This window comes from Genypterus blacodes, unplaced genomic scaffold, assembly GCF_046128005.1.
Source record: "Genypterus blacodes isolate CSIRO-AG114 ecotype Tasmania unplaced genomic scaffold, CSIRO-AGI_Gbla_v1 ptg000007l_1, whole genome shotgun sequence".
NCBI lineage: Eukaryota > Metazoa > Chordata > Actinopteri > Ophidiiformes > Ophidiidae > Genypterus > Genypterus blacodes.
In genome coordinates this window covers 1,962,251-1,988,757 of record NW_027466821.1, presented here as the reverse complement: position 1 = coordinate 1,988,757, position 26,507 = coordinate 1,962,251, and the positions used below count along the sequence as shown (strand labels likewise).

General features: G+C 44.3%; 1 protein-coding gene across 1 annotated transcript; it reads left to right on the top strand.

Moving 5' to 3' along the window:
* The first annotated feature begins 3,393 nt into the window (after positions 1 to 3,393).
* On the top strand, positions 3,394 to 25,828 carry mdfic (MyoD family inhibitor domain containing). Its single transcript, XM_076153931.1, has 5 exons — positions 3,394 to 3,722; positions 3,915 to 4,090; positions 6,040 to 6,150; positions 18,876 to 19,265; positions 23,835 to 25,828. The coding sequence occupies exons 2-5, from the start codon at positions 3,997 to 3,999 to the stop codon at positions 24,083 to 24,085; spliced, it is 846 nt and encodes a 281-aa protein (XP_076010046.1). The 5' UTR covers positions 3,394 to 3,722; positions 3,915 to 3,996; the 3' UTR covers positions 24,086 to 25,828.
* Positions 25,829 to 26,507: the final 679 nt, after the last annotated feature.

The window sequence follows — 26,507 nt, the reverse complement described above, 5'->3', positions numbered from 1 at the left end:
ATGTGGATTTTGCATCCCCTGGCTGAAGTTATTGTGATAATCTGCCGAGCAGGCTCTCTGGTTTTTAACGTCAGTATTAATCGCCGCTCACCTGCCATTGGTTTTCTCTATGCGAGGGATACATATTTATGAAGCCTGGAGCGTCCGTGTGAACATTTGCAACTGATTACGCGCACTCCTCTCACTCCAGAGTTCCAGATGTGGAGCTGCATTAGCAAGAAAGCCATTTTTCATCTACACTCGTCGCCAATTACCTGGGGAACAGCGGGTTTGTTTGCATCCAAGCACTAATCAATTTGCAGTAACAGGTTGAATTGTGATCGCAGGTGCGGAGAGATTTGCCTTTTTTTTGACGCTAATGATTCGATCGGTTCAGGCTTTATTGGTGTCATTCAGAGGCAAATTTTGACAGCTGGACCAATAAAAAGTTGGATGTTTTGATCAGAGAGCCTCAAATAATTCTCTCCTTGAAGGCGAGAATTTGTGCTGCCATTACTCACGCGAGGGCGTCAGGGTTCAGCCGGTGTCATTGTCAGTCTGACATTGGGCTCCCAGCTTCAAAAAGTCTTACATATTAAGTTCTATTCATTCTATTCATTCTGGACCTGTGTGTAAAATCTTTGAAGATTTGATCAGGTACGGCTGTCTTACCGCAGCGGCGCTCGCTTCAAAGTGACACCTCAACCCTTTCGCCCGTGGCCTTTAAAGTAAATGCGAGGGCCGACTTGGGCTAACTTTTGCATTTCTATTGGAATCACAGTCTCTCCGTCTGCTATGGAATAAGATCATTCAGTATAATTGCAGATATCCTATGCTAGAGCCCTTTGTCCTCTTTAGCTCCTTTTCTGCAAAGCTTTTACTCACCTACCTTAACACAAACCAAATGTGTAGATCACAAATGGTTTGCAAAGATAAAAGGAAACCGTAACAGCTCCACGTTAACGATACTTCACAGGTGCACCAGTAAACGAAACACAGGGATTGCTCTGATTGTTTCCCTGGCATGTAATTCTACAGTTATCTGGGTATTAAATTAGGATTATAGGAGTATAATATACGTCAGTCATGTATCAAAGGACTTTAAGGCAGCCAGCAATGACTTGGACTACTAGAGTGTGTGTGTGAGTGTGTGTGTTTGTGTGTTCCAGGGGATGGGGATGTGTGTTTGTTTGTGAGCAGAATCCCTCTCTCACTGTGGGAGGATTAGACTTGTCGGCAGTGTGTAGCGGCACTCTTCCCTCTGCCGCTACACACACCACCAATCAGGCGGGCCGGCTGCCAAACAAACAGATGAAGTCAACAGAGAGATGTTTCCTTCCCTGCATCTTGTGAGACGTGACTGCAACAGATGCGACACTGACATCGCCGCTTGACACACCGTGACAGCCCTCTGCGTCTACACAGCCCCTGCTCGTGCTTTGACTTATCGTGGAGAGGAAGGCGTAGGAGGGAGACGATGGGCGACACATGATCACACACGAGATAATGTTTGTCAGCAGAGGCAGCCGTGGAGACAACAGGAGTTGATCTCACGGTGCGGCCTTGTTGCACGTGCAAACTCTCAGAAGGTTTCCATCTGCTGGAGAACCTCGCTGTCAGTTTTCTGAGGTGCAGCCTTGATTCATGGTGAACCGGGGCCATTACACTGCAAGGTCGAAACCCTATTACATAAATGCAATTTTATCCATGGCATTTCTTACAGGCCCTATCTCTCATCTATATCTGCTCGTTGCCACCCAGATCGGCGGTTTGAAAGCACTGCATGCTGGTTAACGGAGTTCTTGGCTCCTAGCAGCTCTAGGGGATGGAGTGAGGGAGTATCTGTATCCAGGTAATTACAGTCTGAGGGGGGTGGGGGGGCAGAGGTCCGCTGTGATTACACATCAGGCCTGTAATGGATTCAACACTTATAGACGGCGAGAGAGAGAGAGAGGGTGAGAAAGAGAAAAAGGGGGAAGAAAGAGACGCATTCCTCTCCTTTCCGTTGCAAAGGCGAGGGACGGGCGGGCGAGAGGAGCAGGCAAGGTGGGGTGGGGTAGGTAGGTATATCTGCAAGATGGATTACGTGGGGTTTGCCGAGTTCAACATTGACACAGATTCATCGTAAATCATTATGCCGGGGACCCGGAGTGATTTCTGCATTAGGAGCAGAAAATGGAGTTCAGCCAGTCAATGAGGGAGGGCATATTTCACATCAATCACCTCCACACTCTCATGTAACCATGGCTTAAATCTCACTTATGCTGTTACCAATAGGGTTCAATGGCTATGATGGCAATCAGCAAGACACCGCGCTAACAATACCCCTCTGACTACACAGAGGACAGAGCATGGGGCTCCCTTTCTATTTATTTAAAGTGAATTATATATGAATTGAAATAGAGAGATGTAAAAGATGACTTTGGTCCTTACTTGCACAGAGAAAATAGTTTATGTTATAATTCTGGTGTGTTCAAACTTTTGTTATGTTAACTAAGCTGAGTTCCTGCAGTGAGTTTGGTCACATTCACCATGGAGTCAAAGTATGTGACAGGAATATGGAAACCACCTTACATCTACCTGCAGCTAATGAAGCAACATTATCATTTCCTAAATAATATCACAAAAGTACATTTGACTGTTGAAAGTGGTAACTCTCTTTAATGAGTGGTATTCATCATTTTATTGATTTCATCAATTCCTACAGCACACTTCCTGCTGCTTTAAATTGATTTATACTTCAATAATTGTAAAACATAACTACCACTTCTAACTAACCAACCTTCTGAAAATATTTGTTTATTATTGATGAACTGATGAAGTGATTATCACCCTGACCTTTTTTACCTCACAGTCACATCAGCCACTTTACCCCAACACCTCTGCACCCCACCCATCTGCTGTATTGACAAACTTGCCAATAACACTCTTCACTCAATGTGTATTATAAAAGTTACTGACTGTATGTATAGTATATACTGCAAAGTCTGCAATCTATTCTCAATACACCGTCAACTGTTCAATTGCTGCTAATTTGTTTCATTTGATCTATAATTGTACTGCTTTTTCGGCAAATATCATTATTATTATTATTATTATTATTATTATTATTATTATGTATTCTATATACCTTACTGCATATTATTACTCTTTTCTCGCTTTTATAAGTAATCGCAATAAGTTTTGAAAGCTAGAGTACCAATCATTTCATTGTATTTTTGCGATGAAGAAGTATTTATTTTTGATTAATTAGTATTTATTTTCACCTGTTGCATGTTATTGAATAGACCTTAGAACATTTGACAGATTTTGAATTTTATTTTGAGTTTTTGTTGGCGTTTTATTTGTATAAACACACGCGCGCGCCGCGCGCGCATGGTCAGGGAGGGCTTTGTTCATTGTGGCAGGCTGAGCAGAGCGGATCCACTGGCTCCACTGCAGGAATCCGGATATGATGAAAATGTTTTAGACTCAACCATCCTCAGCAAACTACCGCTGCCGAACGTCGAAGACCTCGGAGACGGTTATTAGACAAAGTTCCGCGCGTCAAATCTGGACACAAACGGAGGACTTAACTTTGAGACACTTTGGCGAACTTCGTGAAAAGTTGTAGTTTTTTGAGTGCTCTTTCCCCTTTTTCAACCCGGTTTGGTTTTCCTCTCTGCGTGTCTCGAAAGTGCTGGAAGAAGAGGAAAAATGGGAATAAGACACGTTTGAAGCAAGAGAGTTGACATGATTGCAGGGTAACTTTGTTTTTGTTGTGTTTGCGACAAATTGCGACAAAAGTAACTTTTACTGTCAAACGCTTAAAGTTTACGTGACAACCGAGAGAAGGGAAATTTCCACTAAGTCCTAAAGTTTTACTCGACGACACTTTTCTCGGCTTCTAACTTGTGTGATATAAAGTGATACATTGTCTCTTCAATTTTTTGCAGCACTGAGGGCTGAGGAAAGGGTGGACCTTTATTCTGCTGTCTGTGTGTGTGCCTGTGTGTGTCCCCGTGAGAAGACAGTCTCATGTCCCTGGAGACCGTCCTTCCTCCGGATGGGCCCACCGGGCCAGGTAAGGGCCCTCAGCGGGGGACCATCCTTCTGCTGTCAGCCACTCACGGTAAGACCACCCGGTAGAGGCCTGGAGGCAATATCATGTGTAGTGTATGGCATGCAGGGTTAATTAAAAGAGTCCACGAGTCTTCCAGCAAAATAATAAATATTAAAGCTCTTATATTTAATCTGCTGGTGGATTTGTAACAGAATATTACAGTTTTCCCCTCCTATTTATTCACCAACACTTAAATCAGTTGTCCTGCTTTGGAATGAACCAGATCTGGCAACACAATTCAGCACTGATGGGCTGTTTAGGTGGCTGCTGGCCTCAAATATGTCTGTTTAAAACCATTTGTGGGTCTCGCTATTATCCGCAAGTCTTGTGTACATGTACAGTGTCCCTTGTGATTACCAGAGGAGTGTACTCCTTTATTTTCCCCCCGTGCTGCCAGCGCACAAGTAGCCTAATGAAACTAAGCTATAAATATCTGTGACATGCTGTCAAGAATTCCTGTAGCAAGTAAGACCACGTAAACGGCACATATAGAAAGTCAAAAGTCTCATCTGTGCATGTGTGTGTTTAAGTTGTACACGTGGATGCATCAGCCTGGTCCTCCTTAATGTTATTCATGTGACTTTTGTATTTTTTTTTTTATTTAGAACACATCAGCATTTGTGCTCCACTGTTGGGCCTTGATAATGTTTTTCATTTTTTTCCTCAATAAAAACTGAAGAAACACCCTCATGACTATTAACAGCAACCACAGCCAATTATAGTTTTTAATTAACTTTCTAGTTGCCCCTAAGATTATCACATGTAAAATAAGTCCCCCCTCCCCTTAATTTCTCTTCAAACAAGCAATGAACCGTTAACCATCCTATTTATACCAAGCATCATTATGGCACTGTCAAAAAATAGCAAAGTAGGACAAAGTAAGCAATCACTGGGGCTGCTGGATTGCGATTGGATTTTCGCCGGACCTTCAAAGGCTGGCAGTTAAGACTGGATATCTCCTCTCAGGGGACTGTGGATGTACTGAGAATAGACCAATTTATTTCTAACTGTGATCACTAAATACTGTGATGCATCACACAGCGCCACTGCCACAGTCGTACATCAGCCCCACCCCCGAGCCTGAGATCGTGCCATATCTGTGTAGAGCTGCTGGCCCGCGCCCATCCATTCCACTTTCCCATCCATCACATGCTCGCAAACCAGAGATTGTTGTAGTGCTGGAACAAACACATCGACGCACCCAGCTTTGGTAGAGAGGAACGTTGGTGTTTTGCTGAATCATTCCTCATGGTTTTTGCCTGATCTACAGCAAGGATCGCACCAAACATAATATGTAACCCTAAAAACGTGGCATGCTGCAACCACAGGCGGGTTATGGGCAAGCATCTGGCACCAAACCAGTGGATAAAGTCATTGTGGAAGGTTTATTTACTGAACAAAGCGGCAGTGTGCAATGAGTAAAGCACCAGCAAGAAGCCAAGAGACACAGCTTAGAGAGATGAGAGAAACTGTCTTTCCTGCTTTTGCACAGCTATCAGGTCAAAGGTTTTTGCCTACATACTTTTTCCAATTTCGATGAATGCTGCCTTTATGGCAGTAAAAAGAGGCTTGGCAGGTAGAACAGACCTGGGAGCAGCAGCAGCAGCAGCGGCAGGAGAGAAAATGAGAATCTGGAGCTCTGGCGAGGCCTTTACCTGAACTGCCTCACCATGTTGCGCTGCCATTTGCTGCACATTTCTGTTTTTTCGGGCAAAAGTAGGCACCATGGCCCCTCGCACCTCTGCCTTGTTCCACCATGCTTGATATTTCATCCACTAAGCTTGACCCGGGAGTAAGAGTTTATATCTGCTTTTGGAGCAGCCGCTGTAAAATCTGCTGAGCTCATAAAGGGGCAACATTCATTTTAACAACCAAGTTGCTCCCAGTTTGGACCTGTGTTGTTTGTGACAGGTTTTCCTCCTTCGCCCGTGTTTAACACTGAATGTTTTTGACCCTAGATGTTTCTGACAGTGAATCATCAGGAAGAACACAGTCTCCCAGGCAACCACCCGCAGACGGACGAAGTCACATGACGGGGGAAAAGCGTAATTATTGCGAGGCTGTAAGAAGTAAGTTTAACGACCTGGGAAAGCTGTGGGTGGACAGCAGGATGTCTTAGTCTTAGTATTAATGATAAACACGATGAGCTGTGTAATTGGTAAAGTGATAACAATGCATAGCTGTGGTAGTCAAGGTGTTAAACAATGTTTTATCCAACATTTATTCCATCAGAACGTGATTTTCTTAAGAATTATTTTTTAGTTTTGACAGTTGTGTAGAAGACTTTCTGAAGGTTGTGGTTAGCTGGCCAACTAAAATAAATAGCTCAAGGATTCCAGATAAAATAACATTAAGGTAGCACAGCGTGCTCTTGGCGTGTGTGTGGTAACATGCATGCTCTCTCACTCTGCCGTTGCGACTGAGTCTTGGCATGGGTCTTCTTTGTGCTACCCCTTCCAAACCCTCAGCACTCTGTTTAAGAAGTGAGGAAATCCTGTTTGTGGTTCTGCCGTTGACTCATCTTAACGCACTGATTGCAGCTCAGCCACAAATGTTTTTGCCCCGTACCAAACATTTACCTATTGGCAAGGAATCGTGCCCGGCGCCCTCAAAGCACTTTTCCCCTGTGGAGTTGTGTCACCGAGCTGAACTTTTTACAACGCAGAGAACGTGCAGCGTCGTAATTATACTGGCATCAGGATGGTCGCTGCCTCTTTTTACGACCCAGCATCTAATCTTTTCATTCTGTCAAAAAGTTTTTATGGGGAAAATTCTCACCATTGGCTTGAGAGTGACTTGACAAGTTGTTTTCACAGGCCACAGTCAATCCACCAGGTCCTTTTAGTAGTAGTAACTGAGTTAATCACGTGTCCCAAAGTTGTTTTATGCAGGTAAAGGTTTTATGAAAGTATTAGGACAGGGAATAGTCCTATTTTTTCTATTTATTTTCAGAAATTTCACGTAGATATGAGGTGTTGCTTAAAAGTGTTATGAGGCGAGGTGAGGAAATGCATGCACAGATTGCTTATGTTGAGTATAATCCATTTTATCGTTAACATGCTTAAGAACATTTGATTAACAATCACATAATCCTGGTCTGAGCACACCAACATTGATTTATGCCTCATTTCATTATACTGTTTACGCTAATTTTGAGTCATGTGTTTGTGTTCTTTTGTTGCTAAGAAGAGTGAAACATGTCAGCAAAATAGCAACTGATTACTTCCATCCATGTAAGGCGGAGCTATAATAAGGATTGTGTTTGCATTTGACACAACAGCTCTTTTGTTTCTAGGTTGTTAACTTTTCCAGGGCGCCTTTTCCTACCTTTTATTTTTTTCTTCTTCTTCTCGGTATTAAGCTTAATGACTTGCCAGTGGCTTGTTTACTGAAGCAGCGAGGAAAAGAGATTTGGTTGCGAAAAAAAAGATTTTCTGTCAGGAGGTCTCCCTCGCTTGGCAGGTGTGCGGAGTATTGCGCTTCTGGAGGGAGCCGTGCTTTTCTTTCATCTCAGCAGATAAGCTTCTGTGACAACAGTTTTGTGTTGTAATTGATGTCACCCCCCCCCCCTCACAGACTGACTGGTGAGGGAATTTGAAAGGGAGGAAGATATGCTACTTCTGCTTTGAGGGAGTTACAGAAACATAAAATAGTCACTTCAAATAAAGGCAAAACCCCAAATTTGTCTTATGATAATCTTTGTGAAGCTTTTATGTATCACTGTCTGTTTGAGGATAAATGAAAGTAAGTTGGAAACCATTAAAATCAGAGGATCCCATTTAACCCAGTTCTGTCATATCTGACTGGGTTTGTTTGTAGAGCTGACCAATCAGAGTGCTTGCTGGCAGGGGTAATTGAGAGCACTGTTCTGTGGAAAAACAGGAAATCAATAAGAAATCATCTGCCTGCCCACATCCTGCCCCTTGCTGTTTTTTGCCTCGTTGTCCGATTTATAGCGTGTGTGTGTGTGTGTGTGTGTGTGTGTGTGTGTGTGTGTGTGTGTGTGTGTGTGTGTGTGTGTGTGTGTGTGTGTGTGTGTGTGTGTGTGTGTGTGTGTGTGTGTGTGTGTGTGTGTGTGTGTGTGTGTGTGTGTGTGTGTGTGTGTGTGTGTGTGTATGCGCACGTACGCAGTGATTTCTCTATCACAACAAGAGGAAGCCTCTTGTAATATTGGAAATAACATCACTGATTTCACTTCAACAATGACAAAGATGTTTGACAGTGTTGTTCCTTTCAGAAACACTCTGTAACAGCAGGGAAGATATCATGGCAGTGGTTCCAGAACAAGACAAACTGTTGTTCATGGCTCTTAGCACCATTGAACCTTGCTGCACACCTGGGAAAATTAATATAATTGAAAGATGAGATGCAAGATGCAACAGTAACACTTGAAGTCATTTGTCTTCTTAAAACCCATAAGTGTGTTTGAAAAGTTAATGTTTGGTCATTTTGGGAATTGCCCCAACACTGTGGCTCATGAGACAAAAAGCACAATCCTGCCTTTCCTGTGAGGCCGTTGTCAGTGCTCAGGTCCTCCCTCAATGGCTCCACCGTCCTGAGGGAGGAGGCAGAACCTTGTGGGGGAGACAGACATTCCTCAAGAGACCGTTCTGGGTTTTCAAGCTGCTGATATCTCCTGCAAACAGGGCCTTTGCTCTCCAGCCGTTGCCTGGAAATAAATTGCTGCCACATGGCACCATTTTAAGGCATTTAATCATCACATTATTCACCGGATTGTCAAATACTTTTTAAAATGCGTTGACGGCGGATAAAGATGACCTTAGTAACTGCTGAAGAACAAGTCTCTTTTTTTTTTATCTCAGGGAAATTCTGCAGTGAGAAAGGAAGGTCAAATAACATTGCTCTCTTTTTGAAAAGAAAGACATTAGTCCGGCCTTTGTGCGAATCCCTGATTGGGCTCTTTATTGGCAAAACCTTCAAGGTTATTACCTGGGTGCAGAATTGACCTTTTGGAAGTGAATATGTGACACTAAACTATTGCACTAAACTGGATGAGTGCCACATATTGCAACATTGCAACTGTCTTGAAACAGTTAAGAATTATGTACAAAACCGTTAAGTGTTATGATATAGGTCAGTTTATATTTAAATGGCAGGGTATCTATGAATTACACCAACATAAAACCAAGGGCATGTCTTCATCATACTCATTATCAGTGTTGAAATGCTCGAAGCACTGAATCAACATTCGCAAATTGTCGCCCCAACCTCATTTATATTCCAAAGTTAGGTCAGTAGTTTTTAACCTCATCCCAGGTTTTTTTTTCCCAGGAATGTTTTTCAGTTATCGCAAGTACACGATGATTGTTGGTATGCAAGATTCATATCTGTATTGTAATTCTCCCACACCCGGTCGCCGCGGAAATAATGTGTCTGAAGCGCAGGGCTATTATAAACTGAGCCATAATTTTCAAGTGATTACTTACCAGCGGGTCATGGAATCAAAAACTGTATAAATAGGGTGAAATGCTAGTGTAGGGGTTGATTAAAATGGCCATTGTAATTCTACCTCTGTTGTAATTATTTTCCCATTGTCTTGGTGCAGATAGATTTCATATGGGAAATTTCAAGTGTGTTAATTAGCATATTTTACCCAAAGTGCCCGAGACTATACACTGTTAATTTTTTAAAGATATTCAGAATGCTTGCGCCGAGTGATTAGATATGCATACCACAATTTATGGACTGAAGTCTTTTAAGTGCTTAAGTTCATACAACATATACATCTGGGGACTTTAATCTAGATCTTTTTTGCAGCTTTTCCTAGTTTAGAAGTACAGTCCAAGTACCCATGCTCAGAAATATTTATATTTTAATGACAGTTGACCTCCAAGTGTCCAAAGATACAGTGACACCACGAGGTTCAGTTTAAATATTACATTACGATCATTTGGCAGACGCTTTTATCCAAAGCGACTTACATTACATTACCACCCTTCGCAGAGGGGGGAGCAATTGAGGGTTCGGTGCCTTGCTCAGGGGCACCTCGGCAGGGGCTCGAACCCGCGACCCTCCGGTTCTCAAGCGGAAGCACTACCCACTGAGCCACTGCCTCCGCCACATGTGGGACCAGTAGCTGTGAGGAGTTTGTCAAATTTTGTTCAATTTCATGAAATATACACAACACTAGGATAGCAGAAATAGCTCTCCTGTCTGTGTAGCACAGGTAAGTCATCTGGAATGCAGCAACACTGCCTTCTCTGCTCTAGCTCCAGCTCTTGTGTACCACCCACCTAACCAACCCCACACAAGTCACCGTCAATGCCTCTCACAAGCCAGTCAAAGAGAGAAAAAAATCATCCAGTTCAAACGAGAGCAGCGTAGGGGGATTACTTGGCCTCTAAAAGGGTTTTGGCACCAACATTAAGGTTAAAACCCTTTTCTATTACTGAGATCTACGCCGATGTTGCCCCCACCAGCCCTGGCCTCCCCCTAGAGCTTCCAGCTGCTTGCCCCCCGCGTGTTTGCAGGTTCAGTGCCTCTCCGCTAGGTCATTCTGTCAGGCCCCCCTGATCAGTGGAGGGTGACCGGGGGACCAGGGGATGGCTCCCATCCAGACACACTGACAGCCACAGCCAACACAGACCCTGGTGTGTGTGATCCAACCCCCCCACACCCCCATCCCTGCTCTCAGGCTAGAGCTAAAATCGATACAGGCGTCTCCACGTTTAAAAAGCCACTCAGAAGCAGACGAGCACCCCTGTCCCAAAGGCTGATCTCTCAGCTTAGGGCCTTGATTGGCACTGTGAAGACGCGAGCTGCTGACCCACAGCTGTCCCATTAGCGGAGGGTTAATGCTGAGATTGATATTGAGCAAATAAAGGAACTAGGTGTGGGGGTATTTTGATAGACTGTCTATCCCCTCTTTGACCCAGAAGCAGACCGCAGTGACAGTGCTACTGCCAGGTCTCCATCTGCTCACTCAGAGAGCGGCTGGGTTAGTGTGTCACATAAGTGGATCTCCTACAAAGGCTAAAGTAAGTGTGTGTGTGTGTGTGTGTGTGTGTGTGTGTGTGTGTGTGTGTGTGTGTGTGTGTGTGTGTGTGTGTGTGTGTGTGTGTGTGTGTGTGTGTGTGTGTGTGTGTGTGTGTGTGTGTGTGTGTGTGTGTGTGTGTGTGTGTGTGTGTGTGAGAGTCAGTCAGTCAGTCAGTCAGTCAGTCAGTCAGTCAGTCAGTATGAGGGGTGGGAGATGTGATTTTGAGACAAACATTTGTTGAATTGGAGGCAGTGGCTCAGTGGGTAGTGCTTCCGCTTGGGAACCGGAGGGTTGCCGGTTCAAGCCCCTGCGGAGGTACCCCATGAGGTGCCCCATGAGCAAGGCACCGAACCCTCAATTGCTCCCCCCTCTGCGAAGGGTGGTAATGTAATATAAGTCGCTTTGGATAAAAGCGTCTGCCAAATGATCGTAATGTAATGTAATGTTGAATTCTCACACTGATGAACTTTAACTACTATTAGTACAGCGCAAAATGGACTTTTCTAAACAAGATTAACCTTAAAATGTCAGCAATACATCAAAGAATCATAGTGCCTAAATCACAGTACATATGGAACCGAACTAATTATCAGGGCTCTGTAGTAATTGTTTTTCCTCTTTAAGCCAGAACATTTCCATGCACTTTATACACTTGAAAGCGATTAAAATCAGCACAATTATAAATGTCTTAATTGGATGATGTCACCACTGTGTGCATTTCCTCACGTTTTAGTGCAGTAATGCAACACAGCAGGTATTCGTACTTTGCGATACTATTGATTCAGTGCACGTGTGCAGCCGAATCACATTTTTGCCTTGAATCACAGTGAGGACCAATGCCTGGAATGTTGAGTGCATGTAAACATACTGACTGCCTGTCTTCCTGCATGTTCTCGTCTTTGTGTGTTTGTCCGTGTGAATGTGCGCATGTGCACGTCTCGCGCGCCTGCCATCAAATTTCAAACAAGCGAGTTTCCTGTGGAACTTCTGCTTCAGTGAGGAGATTTTGAAACCGGTGGAATATTTGAGTCATCGATGTAACTGAAACTGAAAATACCCCTCAGTTCCCCTCCCTTCCCCTCTTCCCCTCCTGTTCACTCCTGCTCCGTTGCTCCTTTTTTTTTGTTTTGAGTCGACAGCGAGCAGAGGGTGGAGCACGTTTTTTGGAGGATAGAGCCTGGCAGCTCCCTCAGGCCTGCTCTGAGTCACGTCATAATTGATCTTTCTAGAAATTGTGGTAGCTAGCTGTGTAAAGCTTAAATCTGTGCAAGATGTGGAGCTTTTTCAAGGCATCGAAGCCGCAGATCCAACTCTCTTTATACTACATTCTTTCTCCCGCGCTTAGATGGAAATAAACAGACGAGGGAGAATGAAAGGCACTTGACGAAGCTTAATGCAGAAACTCCTGCAAATTCATCTCAGGAAAGATGAGAGCGGGAATAAGGAGCCGTTTAGTGTCTCTCGCCGCAGCCAGATTGCAAGGCTGCGAACGGCCCTTGATGTCTCGCGTTCTGCTACATTAGCCGCACTGAAATTAGCACCACGCCAAATTCCACACATCGGTGGAAAGAGGAATAGAGATTTCAGTGGCCGAAGCTGCAGGGGTGGGTGGGGTGGTGGAGGGTGTGTGTGTGTGTGAGTGACTTCACCTCAGTGTGATTCATGTAAGAGAAAATGGCATCTCATTGGGAGTTTCAATGATTTAGATAGCAGTCAGACATATTAATCTGGGAAAATGTTCAGTTTTGAAATCAAAGGATAATTGATGACCCCCCTCCTCCTTCCAACACACACAAACACACACACATTGGGAGTCTCACACACACACGCGCACATTCTGAATCTCACACACACACACACCAGCCTCCAACGCCAAGTACGCCGAAGGTTCCTGTCATCAAATCCAGCACTTGTCTTTCAAGTTGCCTTTGTTACTGTAAAATGTAATTAAGCTGAACAAGGTTTGAGGGGGGTATTTTTCCACTCAATTGGAAGCAAAATTTGAAATGAGTAATTCCCCTAATGCCCCCCCCCCACCCCGCCCTCCCCCCCTTTTCTGTCTGGTGGTGGGAGGGGGATCAGAAACAATATGAAGCGCTGCCTTCAAGTGTCACTTTGCTTATCCTGGTTGGAGGAGGCAAAATTGGCTGTCAGAGGAAATTAAGAGAAGTGAAAGGAGAAATGTTGCCTCCTGAAACAAACGAGCGCCACAATACTGACCGACTGCCCATCATGTATGGAATAAATGTGGGTGGTGTTTGCGATTGCTGATGATATGCTCTATAAGATGATGTCGCTTGTCAGTTGAGAACCAACTAATTGAGTTCTCGAATTGCTACAGTACACGCACACACACACACACACACACACGCACACGCACACGCACACGCGTCCATAGACAGCATGTCACTTTTTCTGATGTTAACTTGAGCAGGTGATTAGACAGCTATCATCAACATCCCCGCCACCACCATCTTCATCATCATCAATTAGCTTGGATAAACACAAAACCCGTTGGCGGGTCCCTACAAGTGTATGGGTGAACATGACAGGAGGGCCAGAAATGTGACACACACGCGGGGACGTTTTTTCACTCGTACGAGAACGAGTGACACGTCTGTTATCCTTTGTCAGGCAAAGAGGCCACAGACGTCGCGCTGCACAGCATGTTTGTAATCTTTACACTACGGGTTTCTAATTTTCTAATCAAACGCTCATTCCTGACGTGGCCCTTTACCCGTTTACCCATTCCACACAGTGCTATATAGATACCAATCACAGTTTTGAAGGGGGGTGGGCGCATTTGTTGTTGTGATGGGACACTTGAGTGATGAGCCTGGACTCTCTAGTCCATTTCCCCTCGACGCGTCCTCCTAGACAATAAAGGAAGTCCTTGTTGCGGAGTTTGGAAGGTCAAACGGTAAACGAGGCTTTGATATGCCCAAGGAAAATTTCAATCAGAGCCCTTTGTAATAACATTCATTGTAGGATCCCCCCCCGCCCCCCTCTAGTCGGTGGCTCACTCTGCAGTATAATTCCCCAGGTTTTGCGTCTATAAATATGGACAGGGAAGATGTATAATTTCTAATGAGAAAATATATCCCTTTGGATTGAAAGGCAGGGGCCGTTCACGCGCCGCTGTTTGTTAGGAGGAGAGATGATACCTGGGGCTGTTTTGGCGGCGGCAGGGGGGGGTTGTTGCGGGGGGTGGCGGTAAGAGGACCCCGGCTAGGTCATTGCACATTTCCAAATTAGCATTTCAATCATGCAGGTATATGACCGGCCGAGCAGAAAATATACATGTTTTGTAACACAAGGTGCGGAAGATAAACAAATAGCTGGGCCGCTTTAGTCGAATTACCATTTCAGAACTAAATGCCGTTTGTGGCTGCTAACTCAGAGTGAAGGTGCCTCTTTTTCCCTCGCAGTCCATTCGGCGCGTTTCAACTCACAAACTCATTGCACTGTGTAATAACGGCTATTATGAGATTAATAAAAACCAGGATTGGGCTGTTTATTTGGCTGACATGATGTGACATTTGAATAAGTGTGTGCTCCCTAAGATGGGCATTCTAATAAGCCTAGGCAAACACTTTTTTCTCTCTCCATCTCTTTCCTTCTCTCGCTCTCTGTCTCGGGGGCATTAATATTAAAAAGGGCCGAGCTTTGGAAACACAGCTTGTGGTTGTTCCATCCGCCCGCTGCCTTACCTGTGACTCTCGGCATAGTGATGTTGCAAATGAGAATCTCCACGCTGCCCTGTTTGACCTCTGCGTTATATTTTCATGTTCTCGACTATTTTAGAATTCTTGTTTATACAGCTCTGTTTCAGTTGACATGCATGCATGCATGCATATTCCTTCCTGGTAGGTGTGTGTGTGTGTGTGTGTGTGTGTGTGTGTGTGTGTGTGTGTGTGTGTGTGTGTGTGTGTGTGTGTGTGTGTGTGTGTGTGTGTGTGTGTGTGTGTGTGTGTGTGTGTGTGTGTGTGTGTGTGTGTGTGTGTGTGTGTGTGTGTGTGTGTGTGTGTGTGTCTGGAACATGTGCATCTGTGTGTTCCTGTAGGCTTGTGACATACATACATACCCTCCTCCTCTCCTCTCCTGTGTCTTTTGGGTGCAATTTCCAGTTCCCTCCTGTAGGACCTATTTTCTGTGACAAAAACGCTGGTGTTTATACACTCAGTTTTACATACAGAGCGATCCCCCGCACAGCTCTGGCGCAGCTCCAGCGCTCTCCAGGCACTCCAGCGCTCGGTCCCCGTGTGGCGCCGCCACTGAAGACTCGGTGACAAATGGCAATTATATTTGTGTGTTCTTCATGAATCCATCAAACACTGGCCTTTTAAAAATGCTCCCCAGATATTTGAGCCTGTCAGCTACTAGTAGCTGGGACCAAATTGGGATGCTGCTTAGACAGTCAAGAACCACTCACCCCCTAGTTTCCCCTGTGATGTGTGTGACAGCGTGTGTAGGGGAATACCATGTTTTATTCAACTACAAATGTACACTCTCAACAGTTGTTGATGTACTCGGAATAGGGCGGTTACAAGTCCAATTTGAAGTGTGTTATATGTATGCGTGTCCATCTGTTCCTGGAAAACATGGTGTGGCAGGCTGTGTGCATTCAGTTATACCGAGCCAACACTACAACTGCACAGCTCCTCAATTTTAATCGCCTAGGCTTTTTTATCCTTTCAAACTTTGTTGTAGGTGTTCATATCAAATTTTGATGCAGGCAACGTTGAAGAGTCACAGACTGAACACATCAGAACAAAGTGGACTGGTGTGTGCACGTGCTGTCAGGAGCAATAAAGGGCACTGACACTTGGCTATTTGGCAAGTTTGCACAATCAGGTGTGTCTTGCAGTAACACCCCCCGCCCTTTTTTATTGCACCATGTCTGTAGTAAATCAGCACCAGGTTGTATATTGTGTGTAGTTTTGCAGCCCACACAAGACTTAGACAGGTATTATGCCTAATACTTTTGCTTTATGGCCTGTAAATTCTGATACCCCAACTGACTACAATAGTGCAAATCCAGCAAAGGTCTGCTGTATTTCTGCTTTCTCCCATTATGTCTTCATTTGTCTCGCACGGACCGTACTAGTCCGTCTTTGCCATTTTTGACAGTATCATCATTATGATGATCAATGATTATGAATATTACCCCCGCTGTCCATTCATCTCAGTCAGCGTGTTCATCGGGATAAAAATAAAGACCGTATAAAGATGATCCAGGAACCTGTTACTGACGTGCAGCCCTCCGCAGACTCAAACCACTTTCAAAGGCCTTATAGTGTGTCGGAAACCTGAGTTGCCACTTATATGCTTTGGTTTTACGTGGTGGTTTCTTAATAACTATTTATACTTTGGTAAATTGAAAGCTTCACTTCCTGAAAAGGAAAGGTTATTATGCCTCCAGACTACTTTGGTCATGTGCACCAATGTGTGTGTAAATTTTGTAGCTGGTTCCCTTAACCCAAATGGAGAAAGTGGTTATTATGCAAGCTACAGTGAGTAATTGTGTTTGAGCGGACCTGTCATTCTCCAGATAAAAAGGCCTCCGTGTATTCAGTTGGTGATAAAATAATCAGGTCAGCAGGTCATTCATGACACTGAAACAGGACAGTTTTTTGTTTTATTGATGATAGTATCTATCTACATTACAGACATGTGGCCAACAGGGGAGGCGGCAGTGATATCTGATGATATCTGCATCCTGAATATAAGCAAGGGTACCACTTCTCCTGTTATTCCCACATTGGAGAGCATTTCTGGGAACTTTATTATAGTGTCTTAAAAACTGTAGAACCGATGACTGAAAACGATGCGTATTAAAATGTAGCCGTCGGAGTGAGGATGCGATCTTATGATCAAGACAAATGAGGGGAGCAACGTGGCGTAGAGGAGCTGATGATCGATCGCTGGCTGCGTCTTGAAATGACAAGCGGCGCTGGCAGGCCTCTCATGTTGCACCACCTGGACCAAAATACATTGAAACGACATTGAAAGAAAACATTTCAAAACAATCCTGGCGGGGGGAAAAAAAAGAATCTTTGGAGGCCTCCTGGTGCTGAGCCTGGATTAGGTAGGAGTGAAACATTGCAAGGTTTTAACTGTCCAGGGTGAATCTGAGGAACAACAGCAAAAATATCCTTCGCTGGGTCCTTATTAGTACTCCCTGCTCTCTCCCGCTGTGGCGTGGGCAGGCTGCAAGGCTTTTGTATTTTGGAGAGCAGAATCCATCAACCTCTTCGTAAATCACTGCATAATGAAGTCGATCTTATGCTGCCCAATTCTCTAATTCAAATTGCATGGAATCCTGATCCCCGAAGTCTATATTTGTTTATTGAAGCAGCATGCAGAGCGCACGAATGAGGAGAGGCAAAACCCGGTGTGTGTATTTAATTGCGTTGTTTCACATCTACATTCGCGTCTGGCCTCTCCCAGGGTGATGTGTTGTTAAAAAGCACAAGGCGCGATTCCCGCACTCTCCTGCTCTCTTGTTAACTGTAATTGCATTTGTTGGTGAGCTGACAGCTAAGAAATAGAGATGGAAAGAAAGCAGCAATGTTATTTTAAATTTTGCCTTTGCTTCCACTGTGAAAGTTTGTTGATTTTTGGACAGCTGCGTAACATTTGCAGGGCGGCAAAGGCCTTCTTGAATACCTTCAATACTATTTTGATATGCAGAATGCAGAGTTAGGTGGTAAAGATACTGCACCATATATTCAATATATACAAAACTATGGAATAGACAAAATGAATAGGTACAGTTCTCACCTAACAGACTTAAAAAAGAGATGAATAATTCACAAAATCTCAAGTTAACTATGCTCTGGCACATGTGCGTGGCTCTGATGTGGAAGAAAGGTAATGTAGGAGTAACTCCCAGTAGAGCTGAATGTGCAGGTGTTCTTCACAGTGAAACGCCACCTCCTTTGCTCACTCACATCCAGAGCCTTCTCTCTTATCAGACAGGTCGCTGTCTCTTGACTTTCTGTGGCTGTCACACACACACACACACACACACACACACACACACACACACACACACACACACACACATACACTCTAAGAAAGACGAGTTGAGGCCATCTCTGTGCTTTCAGAGGAGAGGAGATCATTACTGTAACAGACAGCAACTATTTTGTATATGCAGTGTATCATAGTCTCTTTCTTTTCCTACATTAATCTAGCTTTCCTCTCCTCCCACAATGCCTCAACTCACCTGGGTAATGCTCCCACAAAATGTCTGTCTGCCTTGAGCGGTGGCTTTTGTGATCCTGTCACATAGAAGCCTCCCCGCATGCTTCTTCTCCCTCGTCATTCCCGTTTGAAACGTTTGCCATATGATCGATATTATCGTGGTGGCAAGGTTTGATTTAGTTTCAGGATTTGCTGGTTCGCTGGCGGTGTGGCTGTGTATGTGGATAAAATAAGGGAAGTGCACACCACAGAGGGTGTAAACGAAGTTCTCGTGTGTTGAAATAAAGTTACCTGGTTGTAACACATTTACACATGTGAGGGTTCAAGGAATTCACAACATTTTCTCTGCTATACGAGTTGATACCTTACATAGTAAGTTGTAAAGTAAAGCAGGTGAAGTCATTTTTTAGAGGACTTTTTGAAATTTATCTAGGAATTAAAAAGTTTTGCATGGTTTCCGAATCTGTTACTTAATTCCCATTGGATTTCAAATAGTGATTGCACTATAATGTATGCCATTGTTGAACTCTACACAGAACGTTTAACTTCCTCCAAATCAAAAGCATTTTTATTGTCTTCCTCTTCCAGCTCAACCTCAGCCTGCGTCTCTGCCAGCAGCCTCCGAGCCCTCTGAGGGAGACGCTGCCAAGGACCAACACGGCCTTCGCCACAACAGCACTGGCACGCCTGCGCTGAGCAACGGAATCCACCCTGGCATCAGCAGGACCGGGGCCACGCGCACATGCTCCTGCGGTGCCAGCATCAGCACGGGCGGCGGTGGCGGTGAGCCGGGCGCCGGCACGAGAGCGACGCCGCCGACTGCGGAGACAATGTCGGAGCAGCCCAGGAAGCAGCCGTCCATGCCTGTGTCGCAGAGGATGCAGAGGAAGCTGAGGTCCAGCTTGTCTGTAAACAGCGACAGCAGCAGACGCAGCAAAAGCAGCTCCACCGGGTCACAGAAACCTCCTTTACCAGAGGGTGAGTACCTACAGAAGTGAGCGCACACACACACAGATCACATGACTTTCAGAGACTAACTATACTAACAGTTCAAACCATTGAGGCGCTTCCCTCTGTGCTTCCCATCATCTGCTTGTTGTAAATCCATTCATCCATGGTCGGCATGTTGTAATATCATACAAGCAAGGTCTTTAAACCTTCAGTTGGTTTGACTGATGCAATATGCTTTATATGCTTTGGAAGTGCCACTGTTGCACAAAAATGATTCATAATCTTTTTTTTTGTTGATGCCGAGGATGAAGATGACACAATTTAAAACATTACCACTTATCTATTCTCCCATAAAGCGAGTCAAACGGCTACAGTGAAAGAAACAAAACTGAAACTTTATTAGCCTTCTTTAAATAAGAGAACTTCGCTCCTTCCTTCCTTCCTTCCTGCTTTGCAAACAGGCATCCTGCCCTTCTGGTATTTTCGGTCTCTCTGTGCATTTCCCTCCCAACATCCCCTCAAATAAAATGCTGTCCCGCCTTGCGAAAAAGTCTCAAATCACGGTCAAATTTGCATCATTTACATTCTTCCCGATGCAAAAGCTTCTTGAGTTCTTGAGGTTGGTGCTGGAAAAATAGGGACAACATGACACTGTCTTTGCTATATTGGTGTTGGATGAAGTCATTTTAAAACAGGGTTCAGTTTATGTTCTGTGTTACTTCCTATGTAAGGCCTCTCATCAAAGAAGCTCAGCACATGCCCACTATGTACCAGCCAAGCACTGAGATCGTCTCTGGCAAGGTATCGATATTAGATTCTTGCCTCCTCTCACATTATAATGGTGGGAGAGCATGACCTCTCATATTTATCACTCTTGTCAAGCAAATGACACCTTATCCCACTCCCATGGCTTTTATGTTCCTTCAACAACAACTCAGGCGGACCGTTTGCCATGCAGGGAAGCCGTCACTTTGTCATGTGCAAGGCCGAGGTGAGTTTGGTAATGAAGGAGATTGGCTGGCCCGTCTTCCACTGGGGTGATAGGTGTGACCGTCTAACGAGGCCTAAGAGCATGGGGTGCCTATTAAAAGTCGTGACCAGCCTTCACAGGGCCCCTCCCGGCCCCTCACACCTCCGCGGGCCCTCGCTGGCTCTCCCTACATCCCGTCAGCACCGCCTCAGCCATCATTAACGGGCCCCGCCGTATGCCTTCTTCCAACAGACGTATTCAGTGACAGTGTGTTTTTGTAGGCGCTCTCCTTTTGTGTGGACAATAAGAGGGTTTTAGGCCATTTCAAAGGCAGAGGGGAAACGCTAACTATGCATTCAACTCAATGACCTGCTGCTTTGTTTAATTATTGGTTCTGTCAATCCAAAGACTAAGATGATGTTGCTGCAGTCCACAATAGATGCACAGTCAGATCTTTATTTGATGGAGATTTACTGCAACAGATTGAGGCGATCAAGGCAAACTGTAAACAGTAGGAACTCGCATGTGCAATGCTTTGTGCATAAAAGAAGGATGCATCTCTCAGATATATTTCAGGCACGTCATCTTGTAAACATCTTAATTGGTAAAGACGAGTGTGTGAAAAAAATAAAATAACAGCAGCTCAACAAGTCTGTCTCATTATGGCTTTTGTGTTGCTTATTCACAGATGCTTGTGCTCTGAATCAATATGTTCGCTCTCAAGTATTTATTTCCCCTCGGAAACAGCCAAGCTGTTGTGTTTGAATGTTTACACGGATTAACATAATCTGTTTGCCTGTGAAATTAGCCTCCTAAACAGCCCCCCGAACACAGGAAATAAAAGGCGTAAGCTAGCAGGAGCTAACTCTGGGGATTCTGCCGCTCTCTGTGTTTCTTGGCACATGCCGTTGGCACCGCAACCAATCTGTGATCACACAGCGGCTTCTGAGGACTTGTTTACCGCGATTCTTTTGTTCAGCAGGGTGGGCTGCCTCCACTCGTGCCGTTCAGTATGTGTTTTCCTTAATTGCGTGTAATTAGTTAAGGTCTCCAAGCTGATTTAGCCTCATTTAGAGAATTAGGGCCAATGCCAGCAGAGCAATGAACCTCGGCTTGATATAGTAACTACTCTGTGTTTGTGTGCGTGTGTGTGTGTGTGTGGGCTGGCGTAAGCTCCAGTCCTCTGGCATTGACTTTTCCTTCAGTCATGCATTATATAAACAGACTTGCTTTAAAGTGCATGCGGTGGATGTCCAGTATACAGTCCACATCCTCTGTCTTTACCCATGTGTGCCGTCTGTGCATTCCCATGGCCACCAAAGCTTCGTCTGATCAATCTCTCTCTCCCTTTATCTCTGTCTGTCTGGCTATCTTGCCCTCTCTCTCCCTCTCTGTGAGGCTGAATGTTTTGCACAGCTTGCCGCTCTGAGGCCCATCCAGCTTGTTTTGTGTCATGCCGCTCCCTTTTTTTTTTCCTCCTTTTTTGATGTTAGCTTTCCAGATGTCTCATACTCTTCCCTCAGAGGCGCCGGACGCTGTTTTTTTGGCCCTGCAAACTCTGGGCTTCATCGCCACTTGCTGACATTAAACAGCAGCGATGCCAGTGCACGCTGTTGTCTGTCTGTCTCTGTGTTGGTTGGCTTTGCTCTGTTTCTGTCTGCCTTTCCTGTCTGTTTTCATTGAGAAGTGCCCAGCGTCCAGCTCTCTTGTGTACAGCGCAAGACCCCCCCCCTTGTTCCCCTCCTCCTCGCTGGCTTCTCTAAGATCCAGACTAATCGCTGGTGTTGAATTATACATCCAAGTGAATAGCTGAGATGGCCGACCAGTGCGTAATGTGTGTGTATTGTGTTTATATCGTATTCACAGTCTGCTGTTACATTCTCATCGCTGGCATGGCTATACCCTCTGGGTCCTTCAAAGTTTGTTAGGCTGAACTTTGAGGTTTTATGCACTGAGGCCAAACGGCACAGTATTTCTACTGCCAGGGATAAAAGTACAGAATTTGTCCTGCATTTTGTTTTGTAACGGAAGCATGAAAAAAAATCCATAATAACCTGCCCAGCAGCGGTTAAGATCAGATGTTCATTTGCGAGATGTTTATTTCCATGCATGCCATCAGTGCCAGTCTCACAGTGTTGTGGCCTCAGATAAGGGTAATAAGATGAATTTTGACTTTCACACTCGTCCGCACACACTTGGTCATTTCATGTTCCCCCTCTATCTTGTTTCCATCACAGTCGGCTTGTGCTCCTGGTCAGCTTCACAGCCCTGAAAGTTGATTTAAAAAAAAAAAAAAAAAAAAAAACAGGCAAAAAATTCCCTCCACTTTGATTAATCAAACATGAGCGTCCTGCAGTCCTCTGCTGGGCTTCCCGTGCTGTCCTTCACATTCGCCTCCTCTCGCTTTCCCTCTAACCCAATCAGTAATGGCCTCTCCTGACAGCTCAAGATGGGCTGATGAAAGTTATGCAAATGTGCCCTGTTTGTAATGCTATTTTCCGCATTCACCCACATCATGTCTCTTTAACACGCCGAGGCAGCAGCACTCCGCAAGCCTTGCTTCAAAAAAACAGTCTCCCTCTCAAGTATAATACAGACTGCCTGTATAGAATGGAATTTAATTAATTTTATGAGATCAATTTACTACATGCATGTCTTTATTTACCTTTTCTTGTATGCTGTTTCCCTGATCTGCATACTGCATTTATTTATATTTCTCACCTGAATCACTTCATTTTTTTCTGTTTCACTGTATAACACAATCTCATTACACATTGAACATGGTATATGTGACCTTGGCTTTTTATAAATATATAGCTTTTTAATGCTATGAAGTCTTGTTTGTGTATTTTTAAATAATTCTGTAGACTGCGTCTTGTATTTGCATCACAATTGGCACTGTGCCTGTGGAAGTTTCTTATTGTCACGGTAACAATTACTATGCATTTTATCATTATATGTAGTAGCATTTTAATGCAGCTACTATCTAATTATCAGGGATTTAGTCATTCAGAAACAGATTTCGAAGCTTAATGAGCCTATTGGTAATTTAAGGAGGAACCCGTCATTGCTGTGAAACAAGCTGAAACTTGCCACCAGCCACATCAAGATGAGCGGCGAGGAGGTTACATGTTAATCAGTGGCGTGAGTGTTGCCGGCATTAGCCTGCCAATTTGCCAGGGAGAGACTCTCGGACTTTGGTAATCTTCTTTGTGTGATCAAGCCCGCAGTTTGCATGATAATGCCACAATTATTTGACAGTCCGCTAATCAGAACTGCAGGAGAAGAATTCATTTCTTTGAATTTCTTCCTTTCCCTTTAGTTCCCCTGCTTAGTGAGCTCTCACCTTTTACTGCCACTTGCCTTTGTCTGTTCCACCTGTCAACCTGCCTGGCATACAAGTACTTGCTTGTTCACTCTCACCATCTCGCTCGCATGCCCTCTGAACGCCCTCTGAACTGTTGAGTGTTGTGTTCTTATTTTGGTTAAAACCCTCACGCTGTTCACCAGATATATCTGTTGATTGTAGATTTGTGTACATGTCACATTGTGTTTTTGTTTGTTTCATTCACACTTTTTTTATTTCACCTCACCGCCTGTCACACCATGCTTGGATGTGGATCCAGATTGCTGTGTCCACTGCATCTTGGCCTGCCTGTTCTGCGAGTTTCTGACCCTTTGCAACATGGTGGTGGCACAGGCGTCCTGCGGCACATGCACATCAGAGGCGTGCTGCTGCTGCTGCTGTGCCGACGACATGGGTGACGACTGCAACTGCCCCTGCGACATGGACTGTGGCATCATGGACGCCTGCTGCGAGTCCTCTGATTGCCTGGAAATCTGTATGGAGTGCTGTGGCATTTGCTTCCCAACATAGGGACGCCTGTGCTGGGATGGACCTGGGTTTGCCTGCAGGGGTAACTGAACCGTGCATGGAAAGATGGATTCTAAGCGGCTGCTGTTTAATCCAGTGGGCAGATGGAAAGAGCCAGCGTGTTTGTGTGTGTGTGCGTGGCTTTTCTGAATGTGTGATGACTGTTAAGTGTGTGTTTGTATGTATTTTGACTCGGTGGCTCTCCATGAAAACCAGCATAGCAGGGGTCAGAAGCAACTCCGCCAGGCCTGTTTTATGGTCATCTCAATGTAAATTGTTTGTTGAAAACTATTCTACATAATGCCTTAAAAGTATTATCACAACGTGTTATAGACACACGTCAGGAATGCTGTCTAACTGTATCTAATCTCGCCTCTTTGTTCTATTGATTGATACGCAAAACAAAATGATTGCATTTACTCTGTTTTTATTGTCATCACACTCGGGTCTCTGATACTCATAAAAACTGAAGTTGCAGTCTTAGTCAGAACTGTACAACACTGTAAGATGCTTCTGTGATGCGTTATATATGTCCAGTATTTGCATACTGAGGCAGTTTTCATATAAGCATCATCTACTGTAGCACTGGCAACTAGTTTAAAACAAAGTGAAGTAGTATACAGTATCGTCTGCTCCTCCCTCAACCCAAAGATGACGTTAAGACTGTTGCCATGGATGAGAAACCGGGGCACAAAATGTTGATTATCTGTTTCAGGGGTTCTGGAATTGAAACGGCCTGTTAGTACAAATTGCACAAAACTTTTGATAAGCTCATAATTATTTGTGCAACGATTACAGGTGCTGCAAAAATAGTCAATGATCTCATCTCACGCTTAATGATTTGGCAGCCTTTGAAGGCTTGGGATTTACTGGAAACGCAGTAGAGAAGATATACAGTGTGTGCAGTGGGTTTCATTATAACTGCCAGAGTCCTCCATCTAATGAGAGATTGTGCTTTGTTGTATATGGTACAAGTGTGTTCTGTGAGGCATTTCCCCACATATGCTGTACAAGTATGGCTTGTTGAATTGTGCTCAGCTGTGATAAGCAATATGGTGACCTTGTTTGCTTATAAGCGGCTTTAGGGTATCAGGCCCAGTGACTTACAACACAAAAAGGAATCATGAACTGTCATGTAGAAACGGTAAACTAATACAGTGTAAATGCAGTTTTCTTCTTTTCATTCCTTAAGTCTGCGCATCTCCCCGCAAGTTTGTGGTGAATCACCAGCAGAGTCATTTGCTCCTCTCGGAGATCCGCTTTGATGTTGTTCCAGTGATGATACTTAACGCTGGCCCTCATTAGCACGGCTCGCTACATGGTAACAAAAATGTCCCTTTCTAACTCCAACAAAGATAATGTGCTGTCAAGTAGAAGCCTCTTAATGGCGTGCTGTTATTGTGCACGAGCACCATGGATGGACACCTCTGCAGTAGATAATGTGCCAAAAGTAAACCTCATTCTTGCACAGTATTATTCACTCAAGCCACAAGTTTTTTTGTAAAAGGTGTCAAGAGAACACTATATAGATAATGTGAAGAATTCATCTAAAAGAAACGATGTATACATGTAGCTGATTGTCCTCCTATCCCATAATGTTGCATTTTTGTTTAATCTCCGCTTACACTTGAGCTTCTTGTTCCTGTTGTGAATCATCCTCTCTCTCATCCTGGACCACAGAGCTCATTTTGTCAGTGTTTGTACATTTCATCTCCCATCTCAAAGAGAACATTTTGGAAAATAAAATGCATTTAAAAAGGTTGACAATGATGATTTTATGCAGCCAGAGTCACTAGCCACTGTCTCATTAAGGCACCCTTTCTGAAAAATCTGCTTTGTTTTGATTGATCCAAGCTGGATACTGACCAAAAGATGTATACAGTGCTGCTTGGAAGTATGTGAACCCCTTGAGCAGTTTAGAATTTTCTGTTTTATCATGATTTTCTTATTTTATCATCACCAGTTTTTATATATGAAATGTCAGGTTTATGCCTATCAATTGCAAGAACTTGTTTAGAGAGAATTGTGTAAGTAGCCCAAAAACTCCATGAAACAAGGAATTAGTATATGTGCAAAAGACTCTGCAGACCAGACTTTGACTTGGCCAATCCAGAGTACGAATCTTCTTTATCTTATGCCATGCCTTGATCGTTTTGCTGGAATGCTTTGAGTCGTTGTCATGTTGCATAACACATTTTTGTCCATTTTTTGACTGACGGCAGGAGATTCTGGTCAAGAATTAGCTGATAGGCCTGAGAATTCATGGTTTACTGGGTAAGATGCCATCATCCACCTCCAGAGGCAGAAAAGCAACCCCATGCTTTCACATTTCCACCACCATGCTTAACTCTTGGGAGGAGGTTCTTTTCTTGGTACGTGGTTTTGGCGTTTCTCCAAACATGGCGTCTTTGATTGTGACCAAAAA